Raw genomic sequence first — 24,214 nt, 5'->3', positions numbered from 1 at the left:
AATCTTCCATTCACTTGTTCATTCATTCATTCATTCATTCATCCATCCATCCATCCATCCAACTATCCATTCATTTTAAAAGACACTGTCACATGGCACAGCAGTGTCCTCATGGCAGATAAAGACTAATCATGTATAGTAACTAGCAGCACTGTTTTCACATTGGATCCCAGGACACTATAAACTGAGGTGGATTTAATATCATTTAATAAAATTAATTTGAAATAGATGTTTAAAAGGACCCAATGTTTGGGTTTCCACCATTCTGAGGGTGCATCTACACTGTAGAAATAATGACACCATTTTAACTGTGATGGCACCATCCTACACAATCCTGGGATTTACAGTTTTGGGAGGTGCCAGCACTCTTGGGCAGAGATGGATTAAAGATCTTGTAAAATCCCCAGATTCCATGGGATGGAGCTGCAGCATTTAAAGTGGTGTTAAACTGCATTATTTCTAGTGTAGATGCACGCTCATTGTTGTCCATTGCCATTTTAATAGAGATTCTGGCAGTTGTAGAATTCCCAGCATTTAAGAACAGAATTCAGAGGATGGTGCTAGAAGCAAGAGAGGTATTCTGATACAGATGGTGTCAAGGTGTCAAGTCTGTCAATTCAGAAGATTTCGCTTTTCTCAAGCATGTCTGGATCAGAGGGGAGTCTCTTCTGAAAATAGGTTGGAAGGCAGAGAAGCCAAAATGTTTGATGCTTTAATGCCTGTTCTCAATACTTTTATGAAATTGCACACATGTAGTCACAAAAACATAGGCCAGATTCCTGACCTCAGGGGCATTGTGTTGGCTTAACTCCTGGTTATGCAAGCAGTTGTATTTTTACATGCTTGAATGAGGAGCTATCCAGGATCACCTTACTCAAGGAGTTCCCCATTCACCGTTGGTGCAATGTGGGCTGTCTTTAGAGGCTGATCCAGGAACAGCAGGCACCAGAACACAGCCAGGAATGTTGCTGCTGTGTAAAGTACTCCAACAGAGCTTGAGGCATTGTGGACAGGATCTCTGCCAAAGTGGTGGTTTTAATTTATTTAACCTGAAAATATTAAGAGCAGGTTTAGAACCGCACAACACAGAAGGAAATAGCAGTAATTAAAAACTAGTCTTCTTGCCCTTCTCAAATGATAACCAAAAATTTTTTTACATCCACAATCAAAAACAGAGGTAGCAGTGGTTTGAATGTTGGACTATAACTTTGGAGACCAGGGTTCAATTCCCAGCTTGACCACGAAACCCACTGGGAGACCTTGGACAAGTGACATGCTCTCAGCCTCAGGGAAAGGCAATGGCAAACTTTCCCTGAACAAATCTTTCCAAGGAAACTTCATGATAGGTTTGCTTTAAGGTATCCATAAGTTGGAAATGACTTGAAGGCACATAACAACCACAAAAGTTGGACTGCATCTCCTGTCATCTTTGATCGACATTCCACAGTACCCCAACCCACAGCCAAAAGACACGTGTTTACATGAGGTAGAATATTTGCTTTGAGTGACTGGCTGCGCTCCTTGTGTCCCAGTCTTTATCGGGTCTGTAAAGAAAATAAAACCTTGTACTTCAAAGGGAAATGAAACTGGAGACACTGTTTACAACTCTTCAGGTGATAGTGTCATAAAATGCTTACATTGTAGGTCTAGTTTTGTAGGGATTCTGCAAAACAGTGGGACTCTGGATGAACAAAAACTGTACTGTCCATCTGGACAAGGGTTAAATAGGCAATTCAGGGGGAAATGTATTTGTATACATAATTTGAAATGGAAAATGTACAGTGAAATACACATTTTTGAAGCCATTTCTGAAGAATTCACATTATTACAAAAATGGAGCAGGGTGGGATTAAGGGTAAAAGTAATACAGGCCAGAAAGAGATTTGTAGTTATTAATTGCCATCACATTGGTTTTGTCTTAGGATGACCTTACAGATGAGAGACCTGCAAGTCATCTTGTCATCAACAGCCCTTCTCAGGTCTTGCAGATTCAGGACTGTGGCTTCCTTGATTGAGTCTATCAATCTGGAATGTAGTATTACTCTTTTCCTACTACCTCCTTTTTTACCAAGCAGTATTATCTTTCCTAATGACCCATGTCATCTCATGGTATGACCAAACTATGATAGTCGTTGTTCATTTTGGCTTCTGAGCAGCTAGTGGACACCAGCAATAATAATGTGTGTGGTGTGTGGTGTGTGTGTGTGTGTGTGTGTGTGTGTGTGTGTGTGTGTGAGATAAACTGCAGGTCTAGTGGCAGGGTGACAGTGTCGGGTGACTGGTAAACCACTCCTGCATGCCTCTAACCATTGAAATCATATGATATGGCAATCTAGAGACAGATAATATAATAATAATAATGATAATGATAATGATAAAATTTATTTATATCCCGCCTCTCTACAAAATGCAATCAAGGCGGCTTACAAAGCTTAAAAATATACAGTCCGAACCCTCAACCCCCCCCCCCCCTTTAAAATACAATTAAGCAATGTAGAATTAAAACATAAAACATACTTAAAAACAATACAATAGATGGTGGTGAGGTCAGAGTTCAGCAATTAGATTTCCCTTCTGCTGGCTGAGGAACTATTCAGGAAAGGCCTGCCAGAAGAGATCTGTCTTTATAGCTTTTTAAAACTGTTTAGGGTGGTAATATGATGGATGTCGTCCAGCAGGCCATTTCACAATCTGGGGGCAATGGCTAAGAAGGTCCTCTTGTGGAGGTCATGGACAGCCTTGTTTTACAAATCTGTAACAAATTCCTCCCCGAGGATCTAAGTGTGTGTGGAGGATTATATGGAAGGAGGCCGTCCTGAAGATCGGTTGGACTCAAGCCATTTCGGGCTTTAAAGGTAATAACCAACACCTTGTACTGGGCCCAGAAACTGATGGGCAGCCAGTGGAGTGATCTTAAGATCAGTGTTATATGGTCACTTCTGGATGTACAGAGACCAATCTGGCTGCTATGTTGTGAAATAATTGAAGTTTCCGGGACAAGCACAAGTGTAGCCCCATGTAGAGTGCATTGCAGAAACCAAGGTGTGAGGTTACCAGTGCATGTACTACAGTCTCAAGGTCCCTGGCTTCCAGGAAAGGGCGCAGCTGGCGTATCAGCTGAAGCTGATAACAGGCACTCCTGACCATTGCATTGACCTGATTTTTCATGTGAAGTGACGAATCTAGGAGCACCCCCAGACAGCGAACACAGTCCTTTGAGGAGAGTGTGACCCCTTCTAGGACTGGAGGTTGTATCCCAATACCTGAGTTCGGAGCCGATACCGTAAGTACCTCCGTTTTGTCTGGATTCAGTTTCAATTTGTTTTCCCTCATCCAATCCATTACCGCTTTAAGACAGTCATTGAGAGGCGAGACACCATCTGAAGTCAAAGCTGAAGACCGAGACATGGAGAAGTATATCTGGGTGTCATCAGCGTACTGATAACACGCCGTCCCATGCCTCCAGATGATCTCTCCCAGCGGCTTCATGTATATGTTGAAAAGCATCGGGGACAGGATGGCACCTTGTGGGATGCCACAATTAAGCTCCTTCCTTGCCGAGCAACTGTCCTCGAGCACCACCCTCTGGAATCTGCCCGAGAGAAAGGAACGGAACCATTGGAGTGCAGTGCCTCCTATTCCTAACCTTCTCAGGTGATTCAAGAGCATGTCATGATCTGTAGTGTCAAACGCCACTGAGAGGTCCAGTAGCACCAACAGGGTCACACTATCCCTGTTGATGCCCAGACAAAGGCATCTCCACCCCAAATCCCGTCCTAAAGCCAGATCATCTGCCCCTAGTTGAAAGAGCCCCATTTTACTGTCCCCATCAATCTTTCTTCAACCATAGGTGATACTTAGTGCTGGCTCAACATCTATAGCTGATGCTTGTGGTGTTAAAGGCACAAGTAGTACCATCAATAGTTTGATAAGAGAGCAGGTTCACTCTCAAGTATGCTGAATAAAGTCTTTTTAGGGCTCTAAAGTTTAAAAATTAACATTCTAGGTTGGACTATGAAACAAATTTTAAGCTAGTTCTGTTCTTTCAGTATTGATGTTCTGTGTTGTCTACTTTGATTGTTATTCCCAGACTGTCTCTGTGTGTGCCATATATCTTATTTTATGGTCTGCATGTGTGTGGGTATGTGTGTTTCAAATCTCCCTGGCATTTCTTGGGTTAATGATTTCATCTTGGTCATTTATTGTCGCTTTAAGTGATGGCTATGGAACATTACTACTCCACATGATGGTTCACAGACCAGTGTGCCATCAGCTTCCAGTCTCTGGCAAGTTTCCAGGAAAGAAAGAAACAGTTATAGCCAATGGGCACAAATATCTGACACATTGGGAAAACAAATTTGCCAGTCCATCACTTCAGACATGTTGAGATGCACTGATACAGAAGATATGATAGCAATTATACTTTCAATTACTGTACAGAAGGTGTCATTCACCATAAATTTGAATTAATCTTTAAGTTATAGCATAGAGATGTAAATCAGCAACCCAATCTATGTATAGCTAAAGCCTATGTCGCAGTTTTGTCAGTCTGGACTGAACACCAACCTAGGCTGTGTAAAGACAGTCTTGGCCACAGCCACCAGGTTAGTGTTTGCTTAAGCACTCAAATTAATTGATGGATTGGCTACAAAATCTCATTATGGTCTTTTTTTTTGGGGGGGGGGGGTCCCATTAGATAACACATCACATATTGATCTGTTTAGCATAACAGATGAACAGTCACTTCAGTTTATAGTATAGGTATAATGCTTTATATAGGGCATTTCTGCTAATCAGCAGATTGCAACATTTTCAGTTTATTGAAGTTTCCAAACAGTTTACAAAGGTAGTTCAAGATAGAACATTGATAATAGTAGTCCAACTCTGAGGTTACTAAACTATATGTTATGGTGGCCAAGTCATAATTTCCCAGGACCAGCTGTCAATTAGTGTATGGCTGAAGTATAAAAAGAAGAAGAGAAAAGCACCAGTGTGACTTCCTTTGGAGCCTCCTGATTCCACAAGCAGTGTTAAATGCGAAATTATCTTGCAGAAATAACCATGCTGACACTACTTTAATTGTCATAGCACAATCCTATGGAATCCTGGGAATTAAAGCTTGTTGTGGCACAAGAACAATCTGACAGAGAAAGCTAAATATTAAAAAAAAAACCACTACAAACCTCAAATTCCATAGCATTGAGCCAGAGCAGTTAAAGTGGTGTCAACCTGGATTATTTCTGTGGTCTGAATGCAGCCTTAGCTTTTCAGATGCAGAACAACCCTTTCCAACATAGAAGAACCAATAGCATTTGAATCAGTTGGATGTTCACTACTACTTCCTCTGTGTCTTCTAGACAAAGTTTCCATTATGTTAAATCTCATCCACTTAGTCACTGACATAAGAACCTCTTCAGGACTTTCCTTTGCCTTTCCTGAAAAGAATCATTAGAGGGAGAGCTAGGTGGCACCAAACTGATGACACTGTATTCTAGATCTCTAGAAGAACATCTCTAGACCTTTCCAGTTGATCCATAGTGATGTTGAGATGCATGGGGATAAGGTTGACTATTGGTGATGCTTGTAGGATAAGCCCCATGTGGGGCATTTCTGGGTCCTGCCTGATGGATGGGACTGAACTTGCTGCAAGAGAATTCCCTCTTCTAGTTCCCAGTTTATCAATCTAATCACTCCCCCCAATAATAATAATAATAATAATAATAATAATAATAATAATAATAATAATAGAGTGACTGTAGGTGTCTAAAGCAGCCAAAACATCCAGGAGGATCAACAGGGTCACCTGGTCCCTATCTGTCTCCCAGAAGAAGCTATCTATCAAGGTTAACTGAGTTTCAGTACCAAAACTGGGCCTGAAGCCAGAGTGATAAGGATCTAGGCAATCTGTTTCATTCAGACATGTCTGGAGATGTACTCACCACCACACACTCAGCCGTCCTGCCCAGAAATGTTACATTAATGATTGCCAGCAATTATTCAGATGCAAAGGTTGTCCAATAATTTCTCTCTCTCTCTCTCTCTCTCTCTCTCTCTCTCTCTCTGTTTTTGTGTGTGTGTGTATCTTTAAAATGGGTAAGGAACCAACTGCTGTCCTTAGGATCATCAGTCAGAAATGACTTGAAAGTACACACACAGCTTGTCATACAAGCTAAAATTCCCTCTTCTACACAACTACATAATTGATAGAAATACAGGGTCCCTAATTGTTGATTGATGGTGGCAATGGTAAATTGAAGGGGTCCTTACAAAAATCCTGTGTTGTCCACTTCCTTGCTGGCTTTTGATTTGCCCAGTAGCCTTAACCCCTACCTACTGTATTTTCTGGCGTATAAGACTACTTTTTAACCCAGAAAAATCTTCTCAAAAGTCGGGGGTCGTCTTATACGCCGGGTGTCATCTTATAGGGTGGGTGCTGGACTGGAGAATCTGCGGTTGCCGCATATGGTGGGGGGAGCTCAAAATGGCCACGGCCGCATCCCCTCCATATGTGGCGATCATATGAAAGCAGGAAGGGTGGCGCAGTACAAGTACGGTAGAATAAAATCTTGGAGACAGGGAGGGCTGGGCAGGCAAGGAGAGCTGACCAATTCAAGCCGGCTTTGCATACAACAAGTTTTCCTGCTAAGCACCTGCATGTCATAAGCATTTGAATTAAAATTACCATATTGAAATCAAATCTGATTTTTTAAAATTTTATTTGGTGTGCTTTGGAAGAGGGGTAGTCTTATACAGCGAATATATCCCAAACTCTATATTTTAACTGGAAAAGTTGGGGGTTGTCTTATACACCCAGTCGTCTTATATGCCGGAAAATACGGTACATATTCTCAGCTTGGCAGGTCTCCTTATGTTTCTGATTTTAGGACATTAGCATTCTTTCTTCTGCCTTGCAGAAGAAACAGTGGACTGTTTGGACTAGCTTGAGAAGGGCAGTAGAGTACCTTTTGGAGTGTGATTAAAATCAGCTGGACTCCTTGCCAACCTGAAGATAGACTTTAAGAGACTCAGCTAGGAAACTGTTTGGGCACCACAACCCTTTCTTAAAAGAAAACCAGTTATGATGGCTTTGGGTCTTTTCCATTAAATCCTAGCCAAAATGCTCCCTTCCTTTCTCTTCTTCGGTTCCCTACTGTTCCCAACTGGCCAGAGAGAAATAATGTGTCTCAACATCTATAGCTGAGGTTTGGCATGCAGATATCAGCAAGTGAATCTTTTCATAATATGGAAACAAAGCATTATCACATTCTAATCCTGGTGCTGTTAAAGATACAGGAGTCAGTACCAGTTGAAAACAACAACACTTGGCAAACCCACATACAAGTAATTGTTGCTGTTCCTTGGAGAAGACTGTGAACTGGCAGTGGTGTAGGATGCATCTACACTGTAGAAATAATGCAATTTGATACCACTTAACTTCCATGGCTCCACCCAACAGAATCCTGGGATTTGTAGTTTCCTGAGGCACCAGCACTCTTTGGCTGAGAAGGCTAAAGCCCTTATAAAACTTCAAAGCACAGGATTCCATAGGATGGAGCTACAACACCTAAAATGGTGTCAAACTGCATTATTTCTACAGTGTAGATGCATCCATAGAAAGATGATATAGGACAAAGGTACTTAAAAAAAATTCCAGCTCCACTGTCTCCAGATGCTAATGCACCAATAGGCAAAAAGCAGACCTCCAGGTGCTGTTATATTTGGGCTTGATTTATATACACTCTTACCTCGGGTTACGAATGCGCCGGGATACGAACTTTTCGGGTTACGAAAAAAAAAAAAATAAAAAATATTTCCGGGTTACGAAGGTTATTCCGGGTTACGAATAACCTTTTGGTGCTTTTCGGCGCTATTTCGCACCAAATCGCGGCTTCCCTCCATTAGCGCCTATGGCTTTCTCGGCTTACGAAGACTTCCGGGTTACGAAAATGGCGGCGGAACGGATTATTTTCGTAACCCGAGGTAAGAGTGTACAGTGGACCCCTGTTATACGCTGGGGTTTGGTTCCAAGATCTCCCGTGTATAACAAAATCCGTGTATGCTCAAGTCCCATTACATATAATGACATAGCAAAATGGTGTCCCTTATAAAAAATGGAAAATCAAGGTAAATTTATACTTTTTTGGAACATTTTCAAACCGTGTATGCTTAAATCCGTGTATAAAAAATCCGTGTATAAGAAGGGCCGACTGTAGTCTGTAAAGCATATGCTAATTTTTTTCCTGGAATTCCTTTGTATGCTCCATTAGCCATTGTATACAGTGCGTCCTCGCCTTACGCGGGGGATCCGTTCCGGATCCCTCTGCGTAAGGCGAATTCCGCCTATGCTCGAGCCCCATTGGAAACAATGGGGCTCGTGCGTGGCGGCGCGGGTGCGCACGGGGCGCAACAGGCGCGCGCGCCCATTCAATTGAATGGGACGCGCCGCCCCTTCCGCCCCACGCGCGCGCCGCGGCTTGAGCGCATACGCTCAAGTCCGCGTATGGCGCGCCCGCGTATGGCGCGGGCGCACTGTATTTGTTATGTGATCTCTAGTGCCTCTTCCTTTCCTGAACCCCACATGGACCTCTGGGATTTCTCTCTCTCTCTCTCTCTTGCTCTCTCTCTCCATATATGATTGGAATTTATGTTGTAGATTTTTTAGATTAATTTTGCTTCTATGGGAAATTAATGCTATGGTCCTATAATTTCTGTAGTCTTTTGTGCCTCCTTTTTATGGATTGGGAGGTATATTGGTTGTTTCCAGTCTGGTGGTCATCAGTTTGTTTTCCATATTTGTTGACATGTATTAGTTCACTAGAGTTGGTTCTGTCTGTATGGATTGTAGAAGTTAAACTGGAATATTTTCTGTTCCTGGTGATTCATTTTCTCCATTTTCTCCTACTGTAGCCTCACCCTCACTTTTTAGAATTTGGGGTTCAAGTTCTTTGTTCAATGTGTAATTCTTTTTTTCTTTTTTCATCTCTTTAAGTAAGGTGACTTACAAAAAGTCAAAAAGAAAATACAGCTAAAACCTAACTGTACAAAATTTTAAAACAAATAAACAAGCAAGGTTAAAAGTGCCAAGTCAGAACGGTTTAAAACATGAATTTAAAACAAATTAATAAAAAAGATTAAATCACAACACAAGAGCTAGGATTGCAGTCCAACAACACCTTGAAGGTTATACATGGCCTCAACCCTGCTTTGAAAGCTTTCTGATCAACAGCTGTAACAAGCCTCTATCTGATGTATATAACGGCACATGTATATGTGCATGTGTATGTATAGGGGGTATATGAAAAATAAATGAATTTCATGTTTAGACTTGGATCCCATCTCCAGGATAACTTGTTATATATATGCAAATAATCCAAAATTATTCCACATCTGTTCCCAAGTATTTTCAATAAGGGAAACTCAACCTGTAGCAGTCAGCAGTGATGGAAGTAACAATCAGACTGCCTTGAAAGCAATGCCAAAATAATAAATGAAATATTTCAAAGTTGTATAATTTAAAAAAAAATTAATATGTCAAGTACAAGGGAAGATATGTAAGGGCCTATTGTGTAACTGCAACGGTCCCTTTAAGGTTTCACTACTACATCCTTCCTATCCACTCTGCTCTTTTAAAAGCAAAAGCTGCAGAGATTGGTTGAAAGACACAGGAGTGCACACGGTGGTGACTGATGGCTTCCTGGGCAATGGAACAACTCCAGGTTTTATTCCCAAATTTAACAGGAGCTGCTCAGGTTTCTGAAACCTGTCCCAAATAGTTTCGGCATCTTGGATAGCTCATTTAAAGTTCAGATCCAAACAGAGAGTGAATTTACCACCCCACTGCCATAAACTGCTGCCACCATTAAAACTCAAATTAAACTTTACGGAATATAAACTCAACATCCATGTCTGTCTTACTGAGTGTTCTGGCATATTAGAGCAGGAATGTCAAGAAAAAGCTGGATCTAAGGGCTCTAGATTTAAAGGTTTGAGGATAAGATTCTGCAATCTTATTTTCTGTGCCTCCAGTAGCAGACTGATATTTAATGGGTGGTGAGGAGTCCTAAGTGGCTTGAGCCTGTCTCCCTGGCCTCCCCCACAATGGAGATTTCAGCTTGTCTTGGGTGGAGTTGCACAGGTGGAAACATGTGGATAGAAAAAGTGTTGAACTCTTGTTACACCCAGGTCTTTCTGCAATGGGCAAGCGTGGGATTCCTTGGGGCTGTGGCACTCGTGCCGAGTGCGGGGTGGATGGCCCTTCCCATGTTGTTGAGACAGTTGTGTTGTGGAGACATGCCGTCAGCACATGCACATAAGTCCTTGGGGTAGCAACCAGAACTTTGAATGTGAACATGAGAAATCTGATACACTGCAGAATTAATGCAGTTTGACACTACTTTAACTGCAGTGGCTCCGTGCTGTAGAATTCTGGGATGTGTAGTTTTGTGAGATATTTAACCTTCTCTGCCAGAGAACGCTGGTGCCACAGCAAACTAAAAATCCCAGGATTCCATAGGATGAAGCCATGACAAATAAAGTAGTGTACTTCTGCATTGATTCTGAAGTGTACAGCAGACAGTGTTTCTTGAGTAGCTAAGCAGATTAGTGGATGGACTTGTCACTCTTTCCAACCTTATTCCCATCACTGAAAAATTAAAAGTAAGCTATTGGACCCCTTCCAAGGTTACATACAGGTGTGCCTTCAAGCAGGTGGCATGCAGATAATTCTGATCTTCTTCCTTCCCATCCCCACTACCATTCATATAGTACAGATGTGAGCAGCTTATGATTGGCAGATGATCTTACACTGTCCCAAAGGGAATCATAAAGGGGTACATGTTGTGGCTGCTAGGGTTGCCATATTTTTTCTCCTCCTGTTCCTGCTGCTCCTGCTCCTGCTCCTGCACCTGCACATATAGTCACAGCCCCAACAGGCTGATATCTAGTAGCAGAAGCTCTTGCTTTTGTGGATCATGAAGGTTTACCCACTTAATTCCTAGGCATCTAAGTGCTGTAAAAATACAGGAATGGAAACCAAAAAAGATAAAATTCTGCATAGACCCCTTTGGAGATTCTACATAATTTATTCCACTCCTGCTAATTTTAAGGATGAACAAAAAACAATGCAAAGCTGCTGGCCTGGGGGAAAATTTTGGAAAGGGCAGAAATGACTAGAATATAGCCCCTTGTACTCTGTCCAAAAAAGAGACATCTCGCTAACAGGATGCTTCTCTATGTCCCCAAGATATATTCAGCACCTTGGCTAGCTCCTTTAATGTTTGGATTGTGGGTGCATCTACACCGTAGCAATAATGCAGTTTGATACTATTTTAAATGCTGTAGTGCCATCGAATGGAATCCTAGTGTTTGTAGTTTTACAAGGTCTTTAGCCTTCTCTGCTAAATAGTACTGATACCTCACAAAACTACAGATTCCAGGATACTGAAGGACAGAGCCATGGCAGTTGAAGTGGTGTTAAACTGCATTATTTCTACAGTGTCGATGTACCTAAGACTCAGAGCAGATTCATCTCTACAGTGATAAGAATGCCACAAGATGCCACTGGAAAATGGTTGTGGGTACTTTTGTTTTTTGTTCCATCACTGAATGTCTGTGCAGAGCCAAGAGTGCACTGGCTCTCGCACTTTTTTTTTACAGTGGAGATGGTTTGCCATTCGAACAAGCATCTTCATTCCCTCCAGTGAACTTCTAGCTCAACCAGTTTGGGAGATCCTCTCCTGCTTATGCAAATGGATGTTAATTGGGTAGAGGTGCTTGTTTGCGTTTGATCTTTGTTCTACTTCCCTTGGCATCAGTGTTGCATCCTCCCTGTACTGATGTAATCAGGCTGCAGCTGGAACCCAACACATCCTGCAGGGGAAGCACTGTCTCCTTTCCCTTCCCAAGGTGCTTGGCTCTTCTTCTCTCCCATGATCTGAAAGCACATCAAGACCAAACTGGAAGCTGGAGCCACCCTTGCTCTGATATTTGCCAGGCCCTTGGGCTTGGCTTTGACAATGGCTGAGCTAGCCGCAGCAGCATCCACAGTCATGCAGCTCAGATGCCTAGCCCTTTCCCAGTGCAGAAGCATCCACTGTTTTCTCCAACAAGCACACCCTAGAATCATTGGGTTGGGAAAGACCTTAATGGCCATCCAGTTCAACCCACTGCCATGCAGGATGACACAATCAAACCACTTCTGACAGATGGCCGTCTAGCCTCTGTTTAAAACCTCCAAAGAAGGAGACTCCACCACACTTGGATGCAGCATACTCCACTGTCAAACAGCTCCTAATGTCAGGAAGTTCTTAATGTTGAAGTGAAATCTCTTTTCCAGACTGTATTAAAATGATTGGTGGATGGTGTCCTCTGCTACCCTGAGGACCACTGGCCTAGCCTCATGGGTGTAGGACAGGCGTCATCACACTTCACTGCCATCTCCTACCCCTAACAATAGGGCCAGCCCCATAGAAGAGAAGGAAGACAAGTAAATTAAAAGGCATCCAAGACTTAAAGGGGAAAGGAAGGGCCTAAATGGCAGTTGATGTCAAGAAAGCTGAGGAAAGATCTCACTGTCTCATCTTTCCCTCTGAGGCAGACAGGGAATGGCTTCAACCAGAAGGCCATTCTGGGGAAGGAGACTCCAACTGGCTGTTGACCTTAGTATGACACAAAGGAGATTTGCCACCCCACTGATGGCAAGCCCACCTGCCTCTATTGATGAAATATGTTTAAATGGGAGAGTGTAAAAAAGAAAGCGTCCATGAGGTTATTTAGATGGGGAGGAGGACTAAACTGGTTTTCTACCCCAGATGATCCCAGGGTTCATCCATTCCCCTTTCTGTAGAACAGGGGAAAAAAGACACTTTTGTGAACAGAACTACTCTGAGCTTCTTAGAGGGTCCTACGAATTTGGATGAGCACCACCTTTGGTCTCTCCACTACACCAGAGCAGAGTTTGGAGAAATGAGCTACTTGTTTGGAGTAAACTCCCAGAATCCCAGAAAGGCCATGCTGACTGGAGGAAGCTTGGAGATCTAGTCCAGAAAAACAGTTTCCCCCATAACAGAGAAAATATGAGTCCTTGCATTTTGGGAAGAAGAACTTTGAATGGCAGTATGTCAGTAAGAGACAGGATAAAATAGTACCACCAAAGACAGGAAAAAGGGAATTGATAAGATCTGATTAAGGCTTTGGGAGCTGGGAATGAGGAAATAGTTTGAGGAGTTCATGCTTAACTGTTACAAATATTTACTGGCTTTATTTTCTGCTATATTTACTGCTTTCATTTAAGAATTGAAAGGGAGAATTGGTCATAATTTACCACACTAAATCCACTAATTAACATAGCCTCCCATAGAGAGGGATCCGAATGGTAAAAAGGCAAGGTGAATGACAGGAGCCCAAGGCTTGGAACTGCAGGATATGTTCTGTCACATATATTTATGCTCAGTTAAATATGCTAAAGGCACCAGATCCTGTCTGATCTTGGAGGCTAAGCAGGGCCAACTCTGGTTAGTACTTGAATGGGAGGTTGCCAATGAATACCATATACTGTAAGCTATATTTCAGAGGAAGGAACAGCTGAAACCACATCTGAGGATTCCTGGCCTAAGAAAACCTATGAAATTCATGGGACTGCCATAAGACAACAGGGGACCTGAAGGCACATACACATGCCACTCAACATACCCCAAGAAGACATTTCAGGGCCCACCTCATAAGGGAATAATAAATATTAATTGGTATGCCAAAAAGTAATGATATAAATAACCATTGTGTGTATTACCGCACACACAAGATTTGCCCATAATGGGTATATGTGTGTTGGGACAGTGTACTTAACGAATTTACAAGCACAGTGTATAGGGTGTCAGATATAAAGGATTGGAATGGGAAGACAGGTCTATCAAGGGCCATTCATCCTAATAACTAAAACAGTACCTCCATATATAGAGCCAATATACCAGGCAATGTGGGCAAAAAAAAGTAGGGACCATGACAACTTTCATATCTGGTTTGTGATCCTGATGGGCTGTGCTGTTATCTAAGGCAAAAAGGCTAGATGAGTAAGGATCCATAGGTTGATCCAAGAAGTTCAGCACAAGTAAAGAAGACCTTTCTGAACAACTATTGTTGGGACATTAAAGCCCCATCCTAACTGTCCTATTCCTTTTTCTTTTTTTTTAAGCATAGAAATTGCAAACCTTTTCTCCTATGATCTTAAGGCCTAGAAACTTCACATGTGTATGGGATGGGGTTTGATTTCCTGGTACCAAGTTTCATACACAGTATACCATACAGTATATGGTATTCATGGTCCTTGATAGACCTGTCTTCCCATTCCAATCCTTTATATCTGACACCCTATACACTGTGTTAGTAAATTCGTTAAGTACACTGTCCCACCACACATATACCCATTATGGGAAAATCGTGTGTGCACAGGAGGATAGAGAAGAACAGCTTTGTCTGTTTGCACCACCTACCATATGGCATGATGTCCCCCATGGAGAAAACAGACCAAGGAAGAGGGGGGAAAACTTCCAGGAATCCAAGTGCTTCCCGATTGTGTAAACAAGACTGCCAAGCCCTGCCCTTAGGGCAGCCACTGTTGTTGGGAGAATCTGCAGGAGGGAGATAATGCCTCATTAAACCACCCACACCGGCATCCAGCTCAGCAAAGTGGAACCGCGTAGGTGAAGAAAGAAGCTGTCTTCGTAATAGGGACTGGGAAAGATCAAGAGATGAAGGAGCCAGCGGTTTACATCTCTGAGTGTTGTGGGCTGTGCTTCTCTTCATCCCACATACAGTGGCTTTCCAACTTTGTCATGGGATGAGGCTAGGCTAATTTCTTCATCGGCAGATGAGAAAGCTTTTCCTGGATGGTACTGACAGAGAAAGAGGATAGCTATGGCATGTTGAACATTCCATTGTTTTAAAAAGTGCCACCACCACCACCTCCTCCTCTTCCTCCTCCCCCTCCTTCTTCTTAATTGTTCCCCAGCTTGCATGTGGATAGGTGGGTTTTGGAATAGATATAGCTTACGTTTGCATCTGTGCACCAGTGGGTTTTGTTGTTACGAATTGCCATCAAGTCAATTTTGACTTATGGTGACCCTATCAATGAGAGAGAGTCAGTGTAGTGTAGTGGTTTGAGCACCCGATTATGACGCTGGAGATATGGGCTTGATTCTTTGCTGTTCCATCGAAACCCACTGGGTGATGTGAGCCACATAACTCTAAGCCCCCCAAAACTCTGTGATAGGTTCACCTTAGGCTTGTCATAAGTCAGAAATGACTTGAAGGCACAAACCAACAACAGTTGGGAGACCTCTAAGACACCCAGTTATTTAAAGCCTTGCTCAGGTCCTGCAAACTCAGGACCATTTTTCACCTGACTGAGTATCCACCTGTACTGCAGTTGTCTTCTTTTCCTACAGCCTTCTAGTACTTAAACAAAATCTAGCCTTTCCCTGAATTAAATCTAGAATCCACACAGTGTAAAGGATAAATATTTATGTTTGGTTATTCTTTTACATAAAAAAACTTCTCATCCATGTAAACCTAGCATTTCAGGGAGAACTAACATAGAAAAACAGCATTATTACAAAGCAAGGAATAGACATTGCATGTTTGAATGCTCCTTTACAGTAAAAAGTTCTTGCTCAAAGAAAGCTAATAATAATAACAGCAACAAACAGTAACAACAGCTATGGTTGTTACTTCAGAGGGGATTGTCATTGTCATCCTATGAGGCTGGGTGTCCAAGGTCACCCAGTGAGTTTTCATGGCTGAGCTGGGATTCAAACCCTGGTCTTCAGAGTCATAGTCAAATGCTCAAACCACTACACCATGCTGGCTTCTTATAACTATTAATGCTACTACTGTATAACATCAGTTTCACAGTCTACCGGTGTTACCAGATGGAGTTTTGGACCATCAGTGCTTGGGATTTTGTTCAAGAATCTAGATGTCAGTGGGGCATTATCAGATATTTTGGCCGGTTCCAATTAGTGTCACTGTTTATAATTGTGCTACTTTGAATATACCTGTGGTTATTTCATTCAGATTTTTTGTTTGTCCAAAGATATTGTTGTTGCTGTTATTGGCCAAGATCCTGCTTCACAAATGTAGTACTGAGTGTGTAAGTTTGTATTGTCTCCTGACCCAATGTCCCCAGACCTACCTTAAAAATCAGCATCGATACTGAGCAATGGAGATCTGTTCTACTGGTGATCAGGGTTCAAGATAATATTAACAGCCTCTCTTGCTAGGGATCTTCGGTACAATGAGGAGTTGTGACAAGGCTGCTGCTTTTGATTATACCTGAGCCTGCTGGCAGGAGCAATCCACACTCAAAGTGGCTGCTGGATGTTAAGGTAGATTTGGGGGGGAGGCATTTGAGATTGTGTCAGCAATGTCATTTTCCCATGAATTCATTGATTCAGTATCCCTGATGTAAATGTACATGTTGCATAAACACTTTGTTGTGGTCTTATCTTTGTTATGTGCCTGCTACTGTTTCCACAAAGTGTTTTTGAAGCTTGAACTTACTGTTGGCAATTAAATTGTCCTTTCTATGTGGCTTTTGATTTTTTTTCATGAAATTATTCATGTCATATTGATTTAATATGTGTGTGTGTGTAATTGTAGAAACAATTTGTTATATATACATCCTTATAGGCATGGTTCATCTAGTTTATTTCTGGTTGGTATATTCGGCATCTAAGTAGAGGCATTCATCTGTGTTGGGTTGTATAGTATAGGTAGTTAGAGGCTTGTTGTGGTTCTTTGACAGTGCCATTGTGTCAGTAGTACTATACTCACGAACATGCATATTGAACAGTTACATAATAATTCAATAGGATTCCAACCATGATGATGATGGTGGTGGTGGTGTTTTAGCCTCACATTCGTTTGGATGACCCATGGAAGATTCTGAATATGTGTTTCAGATTAATTACTTTGATGGATGAGAGAGTAACTAATACATCCCTAGCCACCGTACCTTTTGGTAACCCAGCTTATTTACAATACAATCCTACTGAGACCTACTGAGAAACAAGTCTCACTGAGCTCTGTGGATTTTGCTCCCAAGCCACAGGCTGTGTTATGCTAAAATTATAGACTCCTTCCCATCCTGAAGACCCTGTTTGGCTGTGAACAACATTTACTAAGCACTGCAGGTGCTTAACATGTTGTGGCATCTCATTTGAATGTAAATATTCAGCCCTGTTTACTCCTATGGAAGGAAAAGGAGTCTTCCATACTCAACAGGCACACCAGAGTGGCAGCAGAAGGGCTTAATAACAATTGGCACAGGGCACCATTAATCTGTGAATGTCACAGAGCTCTCAGCAGGACTGGGATAATGAGACTCTGGCACAGGACTAACGATAAACAAACCAGCCATGGAGAGGCTGTTTGGGCCAAGTTGAAATTCAGAGACTCCGAGACAGTGTATTCCACTGTTGAACAGCTCTTACAGTGAAGAAGTTCTTACTAACATTTAGGTGGAATCTCTTTTCCTGTAGTTTAAACCCATTGCCCCATGTTCTAGTCTCTAGAGCTGCAGAAAAGAAGCTTGCTCCGTCCTCAATATGACATCCCTTCAAATATTTAAAAATGTCTATCAGATCACCCCTTAACCTTCTTTTCCCCAGGCTAAACATACCCAACTCTCTAAGCGATTCCTCATAGGGCATTTTTTCCAGACCTTTTACTGTTTTGGTTGCCATTCTCTGGAAATGGTCCAGCTTGTCAATATCCCCCTTGAATTGTGGTGCCCAGAACTGGAAATGGTATTCCAGGTGAGGTCTGACCAAAGCAGAATAAAGTGATACATCCTATGAAGATTATAGTTTGCATGATAGCCTTGAATTAAATTTGTTTTCCATGGCTTTTCACGGAAGATGGTTTGCAACTGACAAACAGTAAACCCTTCCTCTGATCTTATTATATTTTATGTATTATTTTTAATTTTGTTCACATTCTTCTCAGGCGACTTGAAGATACACATACACACACATACAATTTTCTTCTTGAAGGAAGCAACAAGTAGTTGTAGCAATCTAAGAGAGAGAGAGAGAGATGAAAAGAATATTGGAAAACATTCCACCCATAATGGTCCCAAAGCATGTTTTTTCATGTGTTAAGAGACCCTGATGAGAAGAATCATAGACCAATAAAAATCTTTGCACTTTGGAACTTATTCTGCACAAAATTCACACATGGTTGGTTTGAACAGGAAGCATTTTCTGTGCAGAATATTATTTTTTGTGCAGAAAATGAACACAGAAGATGTTATAATGGGGAAAACTTGCATGTGGTTGATTTGCACAGAAATCGGCAGTTTCTGTATAGCAAGCAGCTTTTTCTGCACAGAAAATACTGTTTACCATGCAAAACAACCATGTGCAAATTTTGTGCAGAAAGTCTTCAGTTGTGAATAGGCTTTGAAAAGTGTGTGGTTTCCTAAGACTTTCTCGCAGATGGAAGAAGATTGCTGAAACTACTTATTGCTTCCTTCAAGAGGACAATTAGAGAAAAATTACATCTCTAAATCTGGATCTTCCAAATTCTAGTCTTAAAACCCTGTCTCTTTCTTCTCCTTTCTCTGAACCTCTTTACATGTTGATGGCCCGAAGCCAATTGCAATGATTTACCCAAGGCTGCAGTCTCAAACGCCAGCCTCACCCCTTCAGCAACAGCTAAGAAACTGTTTTCCCCTGCTTTGCTGCCCTTTTCCCTGCCTTTTTATTTTGATCTTGCTGGGAATGGCTGGCATGTGTGTATGTGTGTGTGTTTTCACTTTGGCTGTTCTCCCAAGGATCAGGGTTTTGTTTTGTTTTAGCCCAGTAGTGTCAGATCCTATCAGACAACTACAAAAACCAAGTGATTTTGCTGGCTGTCAGGGCGGTTTTGGTGGGCTTGTTCATAAGTGTCTGGAGGGAGAGGATGCGATTAGTGGTTTTGCTGTTCAGGGTGGAATCTTAAGCTGGCTTCCTTATGGTACTTGGTGACAGTGACTTAGGAGTTTTAGAGAAGGAAGTACAATTTAACCAGGATAAAATATTCCCCACATCGATTTACTGCCACCCACAGTCCAGATTCAACCTCCAAATCCTCAGTTGTGTAAAAGGAATATGCTATGGAAACAACCCAGGAAAGGACAGATCCTGCACAGCTACCCTGCTGAATTTAAAGATAGCACCAGCCAAAATGCCCAACATTTCCCAGCTTTCTCCACATCCATAATTTTAGTTACTGCAGTAGATGTGATGAAAACTATGGTTGCCAGGATGGCATCTTCTGTGCCAAATACTGTGTGATAAGAATCAATCCAGCACAGAATATGCTTAACCATCAATACAGTAAAAGGCCCAGAGACTCCCTAACCTGTCCCCACCCCACATAATCCCTGCTGGCAACAAATTAGTTGTGCTCATCTCCTGTTGAGTGAATATTATGTCTTGGTGGATCTTATGTCTTGTTTCCTCTGGACAGGGGCTGCCTGAGCTGTTTGCCCCGATGCTTCTGCTCATGTTGAATTTTGCACAGAAGCAGATTTGGTGCATGAATTCTGACATTTATTTGGGTAAACAGGGGTGTTTGTGTGGAGAAAACAATTGTGAATGAAGCCCTGAATCCTATTATTCCAATTAGAGCAGACCTATTGAATCAACAGAAGTTCTGTAAATATTGACAGTTGATCCAATAAATCTAAACTTTTGTTGGGATTAGTAGTAGCAGGATCCAGACTGATTCTTCTGGGCCTTTTGGTTGCTGGACTATTGACAACTGACGGGTTGATTTAACAGATTTCCAGGCCTCCTTTTAGGTAATATATCCAAGCTGACAGGAAAATATGAGGACTCTTGTGTTTCTGGCACCAGAAATTTAGCTGTAGCTTAGAAGGTAATTTGTTCTTCCTCTTAGGCTGCCGCTAGTCCTGCTTCCCTGCCCACATTCATCTCCTTTTCATCTTTGCCTTACTTCCACTACCTTTCACACTACTTCCTAACTTGCTGAGCTCATAGCCCTAGGTAATATTGGGACTGGGATGTAGCTGGGTAGTAGGGAAAAACTTTTAGCAGTAGTACCCTAACTAATGAACAGAATACCCTCCCTAGAGAGACTCAGTTGGTATCTACCCAACGCTTTTAATCATTTAGTGAAAAACATCTTATTCCCTAGATCAGTAGTTTTCAGCCGTGGAGGCTCCAGGTATTTTGGGATATCAGTTCCCAAAATCCCTCACTGTTGCCTATGCTAGTTGGGGCATCTGGGAGTTGAAGTCCAGCAGTCACCACTCTATTGAGGGTCATTTGTCTAGAGTTTCTGATCTCTTTGACATTCACCACCTGCCTGCTTTGCTGGTTGTGGTTCTCTATTAAGTGGCATGTGCATGTGTTAGATTTATTATTTTAGTATTTATGCCTTGTAGTACCTTGTTGTTGTATGCCTTCAAGGTGACCCTATCACAGTGTTTTCTTGGCAAGATTTGCTCAAAAAAGGTTTTCCTTTGTCTTCCTCTGAGGCTGTGAGTGTGTGAGTTTCCCAAAGTCACCCAGTGGGTTTCCATGGTGATGGTCTCTCAAACCTTGATCTCCAGGGTCATATTCCAACACTCAAAGACTATACCACACTAACTCATTTGGTACTTTAGTTTTATTTTTATTTTTTAATAAGCCACCTTAAAGGCCTTGGATTGAAATGGTGAGTTGTAAAATCTCTACATGCAAAGTAAATCTTGAATTGACGGGAAGGATCCACTCCAGTGTAATAGCCTTCTGTGAAATTAGCAAAATTAAATTAACAAAGATTTTGGCAGACATTTATTTTTAATGTAGAACTGGGGACATGTCTGGATTGGTTTATTTCCCATTGCCTGTCCAAAATCAGGTTTGGTCACATTTCTGTAAAATAAATCTGTAAGGCCCTCTCTCCCTTGATTTGCCATTTAGTGACTCCACTGCCAACACTATTACAAAGAATTAAATAAAATATTCAGTGACCTGAAAGTTGGAGAGGATGGACATTGTTGTTCAATAAATCCAGAAGGAGATGGCCGTTCTTGTAGTACGGATAGATGAATAGATGAATCAGTCTATGTCCTGCCTATGTCAATGTTGTATGTTCTCATTCATAAGTAGTTCCCATCCACTTGTATATTTATACATGTATTGTTAAAATCTACATTAATATTATTGCAGACACACAAACACATTGTTGAAAATGTTTCTCAAAAATATCTCAAAGACATTTGCTCTCAAAATATATTGTATCCAAAAATAAGCATTTTGAGCTGCAATGCTTGCTGCAAAAGTGTGAAATCTGAATTCAGTTCATCTGATTTTTTTGGAAACTGGGATAATCACACAGTCCCAGACCTTTTTCTTGAGGAACTTCTTGACTTCAAAGGAGCCCTGGCATTTTCTGGAAAACAATTTGAAATCTACTGCTGTAAAATCAAGGCAGGTTAGCTTGGTGGGCACAGTTGGGGCAACAGAAAAAGTGGCACACTAGGCCCAGTATCAAAGAGTTTGTAAGGCCTGGAATAAACCTGAAAATATTAATTTTTGCACTATAACTCCTAGAATCTCCTCAGGCAGCATGGTGCAGGATTCTGGAGGCTGTAGCGCAAAAAGGGGGGCACTTTTCCAAGGGTTTCATAGAAGAGGCCAGGAAGGGTTTCTACTGACAAGTATCTCCTGGTAGTAAAATGCAGTAGCTTAGACTTCTCATTAGAATTCTTTCAGAGACTATATAACACAAGTTCTGAAGGAATTGCACCAGTTGCCAATATGCTTCTAATCTTAATTCAGGGTGTTGGTGATAACATTGAAAGCTTGGGACTGCAATACTTGAAGAACTGCCTATATCTATATATGCCTGCTTGAGAACTGAGTGTATAGGAGGGGCTCTCCTCTATGTCGCGCCAGTAGAGAAATTACATTGTGGGAGAACATGGGAAAGGGCCTTCTCTGCAGTGGCACACTAGTTATAAAGTTCTCTTCCCTTAGAGGCCCAATTCATGCCAATGTTGGGATCATTTTAGTACTAAGTCAAAAACCTGAGTTTTTATTAAAGCCTTTAGGCCTAACTAATTTTATCCAGGTTGCATATGTCTTATGGTTGCACTATATAAAGTTGTTTCGACCAGCATTAAATTGTCTGATTTTTTAAAACTGGTAAATGATTTAATATATATTTTAATCTTTTAAAATGATTGGTATTTTTATTGTTTTGAATTGATTTCAGTGTCAGCTGCCCTGAGATCTTTGGATATAGACTGGGATATCAATTGTTTGGTGTGCCTGCAAGTCATTTTGGACTTATAGTGACCCCATCATGGGGTTTTCTTGGCAAGATTTGTTCAGCAGGGGTTTGCCTTTGCCTTCCTCTGAGACTGAGACCATGACTTATCCAATGCCACCCATTGGCTTTCCACAGCTGAGTGGTGTTTAGAGCCCTGCTCTCCAGAGTCATAGTGCAGCACTACCACTACACCAAAAAACAAACAAACAAACCAACACACGACTTTTTCCTCAACAGCTGCCGTGAAGCTCTCTGTCTCGTTGCGGGTTCCCCAGACCATCCCCATGGACCTGAGGATTGGACAGCGCCTTGCCAAACCCAGCCCAGACACTGCCTTGCTGGCTCTGAAGCAGACACAGCTACAACACCAGTTCTTAATGGCAAGCTTGCACCAGCAGCAGGTGGAACAGCTCACCCATCCGCACCTGCGGGTTAGTCTCTTGTGCTTTCTTGGGATTGGGTGGAGGCAAGTGGGTCCCACGGCCCTTCCAAGGAGGAGCCATTCTTGGGTCAACTTAGTCTTGGTTGTCTTCTGGGGTTCCCTGGGCAAGGAAACCAATCTGAGTTGGCACATTCTTGGTAGTATAATTAGTATTGGTGAAATAATAGCCTCTAAGTCTGTTAGAGGCTACAGCCCTGGGATGGCAGGCCCCAAATAGAGAAGATGAAAACAAGCTTGGAGGTGTCTCATTCACTGGGTTGCCATGACTTAAAATTGACTCAGTGGCAGTTAACAACAAACAGACTGGAAAACGTATGAATCCCTCCCCCCCACATGTGGGACTGCCATTTCCATCAGCTCTAGTCACCATAATCAGTGTCAATGGGATCTAATATCATGGTATCATATGAAGGGCCACACGTTCCCTGCAGCCATGACTCTAAATTAGAGGTTGAAAAAGTATAGCTCAAGAGGCATGAAGGAGGTGTACATTTTCGTCTGGCAGAACAGTGACTTGTATTCAGTTCTGCTGCTCAAGCACATTTGTTCACTCAGAATTCTTTGATTTCCATGAGGTGTCTTTTGTATTGTCCTTTATTTGAGCAGAGATTGGGGGGGATGCTTTTTCAAACTGCAGCTTCCAGATTCCCCCAGCATGATGGACTATGATTCTGTGATTCTATGACTCTGAGAACTGTAGTCCAAAAAACTCACACCTTTTCCCAAAGTCCCAAGATGTAAAGATTAAAAACAAAACAAAATCCACCAAGTACTATAAGTCGACCTCATGTATAAGTTGAGGGCAGGTTTGGGTGCCAAAATTATGGATTTTGATATGACCCTTGGATAGGTAGAGGGTAGAATTTAGGGGCATATAACAAAGGATCTAAAGGATGAAGCAAAGCAAAACAATGTCAAATAACTTCCAAAATTTAAGCAGACTTAAATCTTTGTGCTCACTCTTAAGGCTGGATGAATGAGAAAGTAGAGGGGGTCAGTGCTTTCAGGGCAGATTATACTCTTGAGAATAAGAGTTAAGATACAGTACTTACATTGACCTGTGGATAAGTCGACTCAGGTTTTTTGGGTCAATTTTTGACCTAAATTTCTAGACTTATACATGAGTATATACAATAGATCCTGCACAACCTGGATCTCTTCCCAGCCTTGGGTCACACTATGCAACATTTCCTTCCCTGTTGAAGAGGTAATTCACCCCCTTCCCTGGGATGTTCATTTGGTCTCTTTTACTCTCTCCATACCAGGTGTCGATGGAGCCGCCACCCCAAGATCCCATCCCTGGAAAGCAGGAGCAGGAGCTGCGACTGCTCTTGCATAAAGACAAAAGCAAACGTAGTAAGCACCATCCTTCGCTCTCTCTGTCACCCTTCACATTCTGTTAGAATTTCGGTTTTGTATCAACAACTCTGGGTTCCCCCTTATTATTTGCAT

At 41.9% G+C, this 24,214-nt stretch overlaps 1 protein-coding gene across 3 annotated transcripts in view; it reads left to right on the top strand.

Moving 5' to 3' along the window:
- HDAC7 (histone deacetylase 7) overlaps positions 1-24,214 on the top strand; it is a 257,864-nt gene that overhangs the window by 156,941 nt on the left and 76,709 nt on the right. For all 3 annotated transcript variants that reach the window (XM_089482876.1, XM_089482885.1, XM_089482867.1), the window contains 2 exons: positions 22,558-22,751; positions 24,028-24,118. In XM_089482876.1, the coding sequence (XP_089339002.1) occupies positions 22,605-22,751; positions 24,028-24,118 (238 nt within the window). In that variant the 5' untranslated portion in view covers positions 22,558-22,604. The remainder of the gene's footprint in view (positions 1-22,557; positions 22,752-24,027; positions 24,119-24,214) is intronic.

This window comes from Sceloporus occidentalis, unplaced genomic scaffold (genome assembly GCF_023333645.1).
Source record: "Sceloporus occidentalis isolate IW3139 unplaced genomic scaffold, rSceOcc1.0.p SCAF_1, whole genome shotgun sequence".
In the NCBI taxonomy this organism is placed as follows: domain Eukaryota; kingdom Metazoa; phylum Chordata; class Lepidosauria; order Squamata; family Phrynosomatidae; genus Sceloporus; species Sceloporus occidentalis.
The sequence above is the reverse complement of the archived record's forward strand: the minus strand, read 5'-3'. Positions and strand labels throughout refer to the sequence as shown.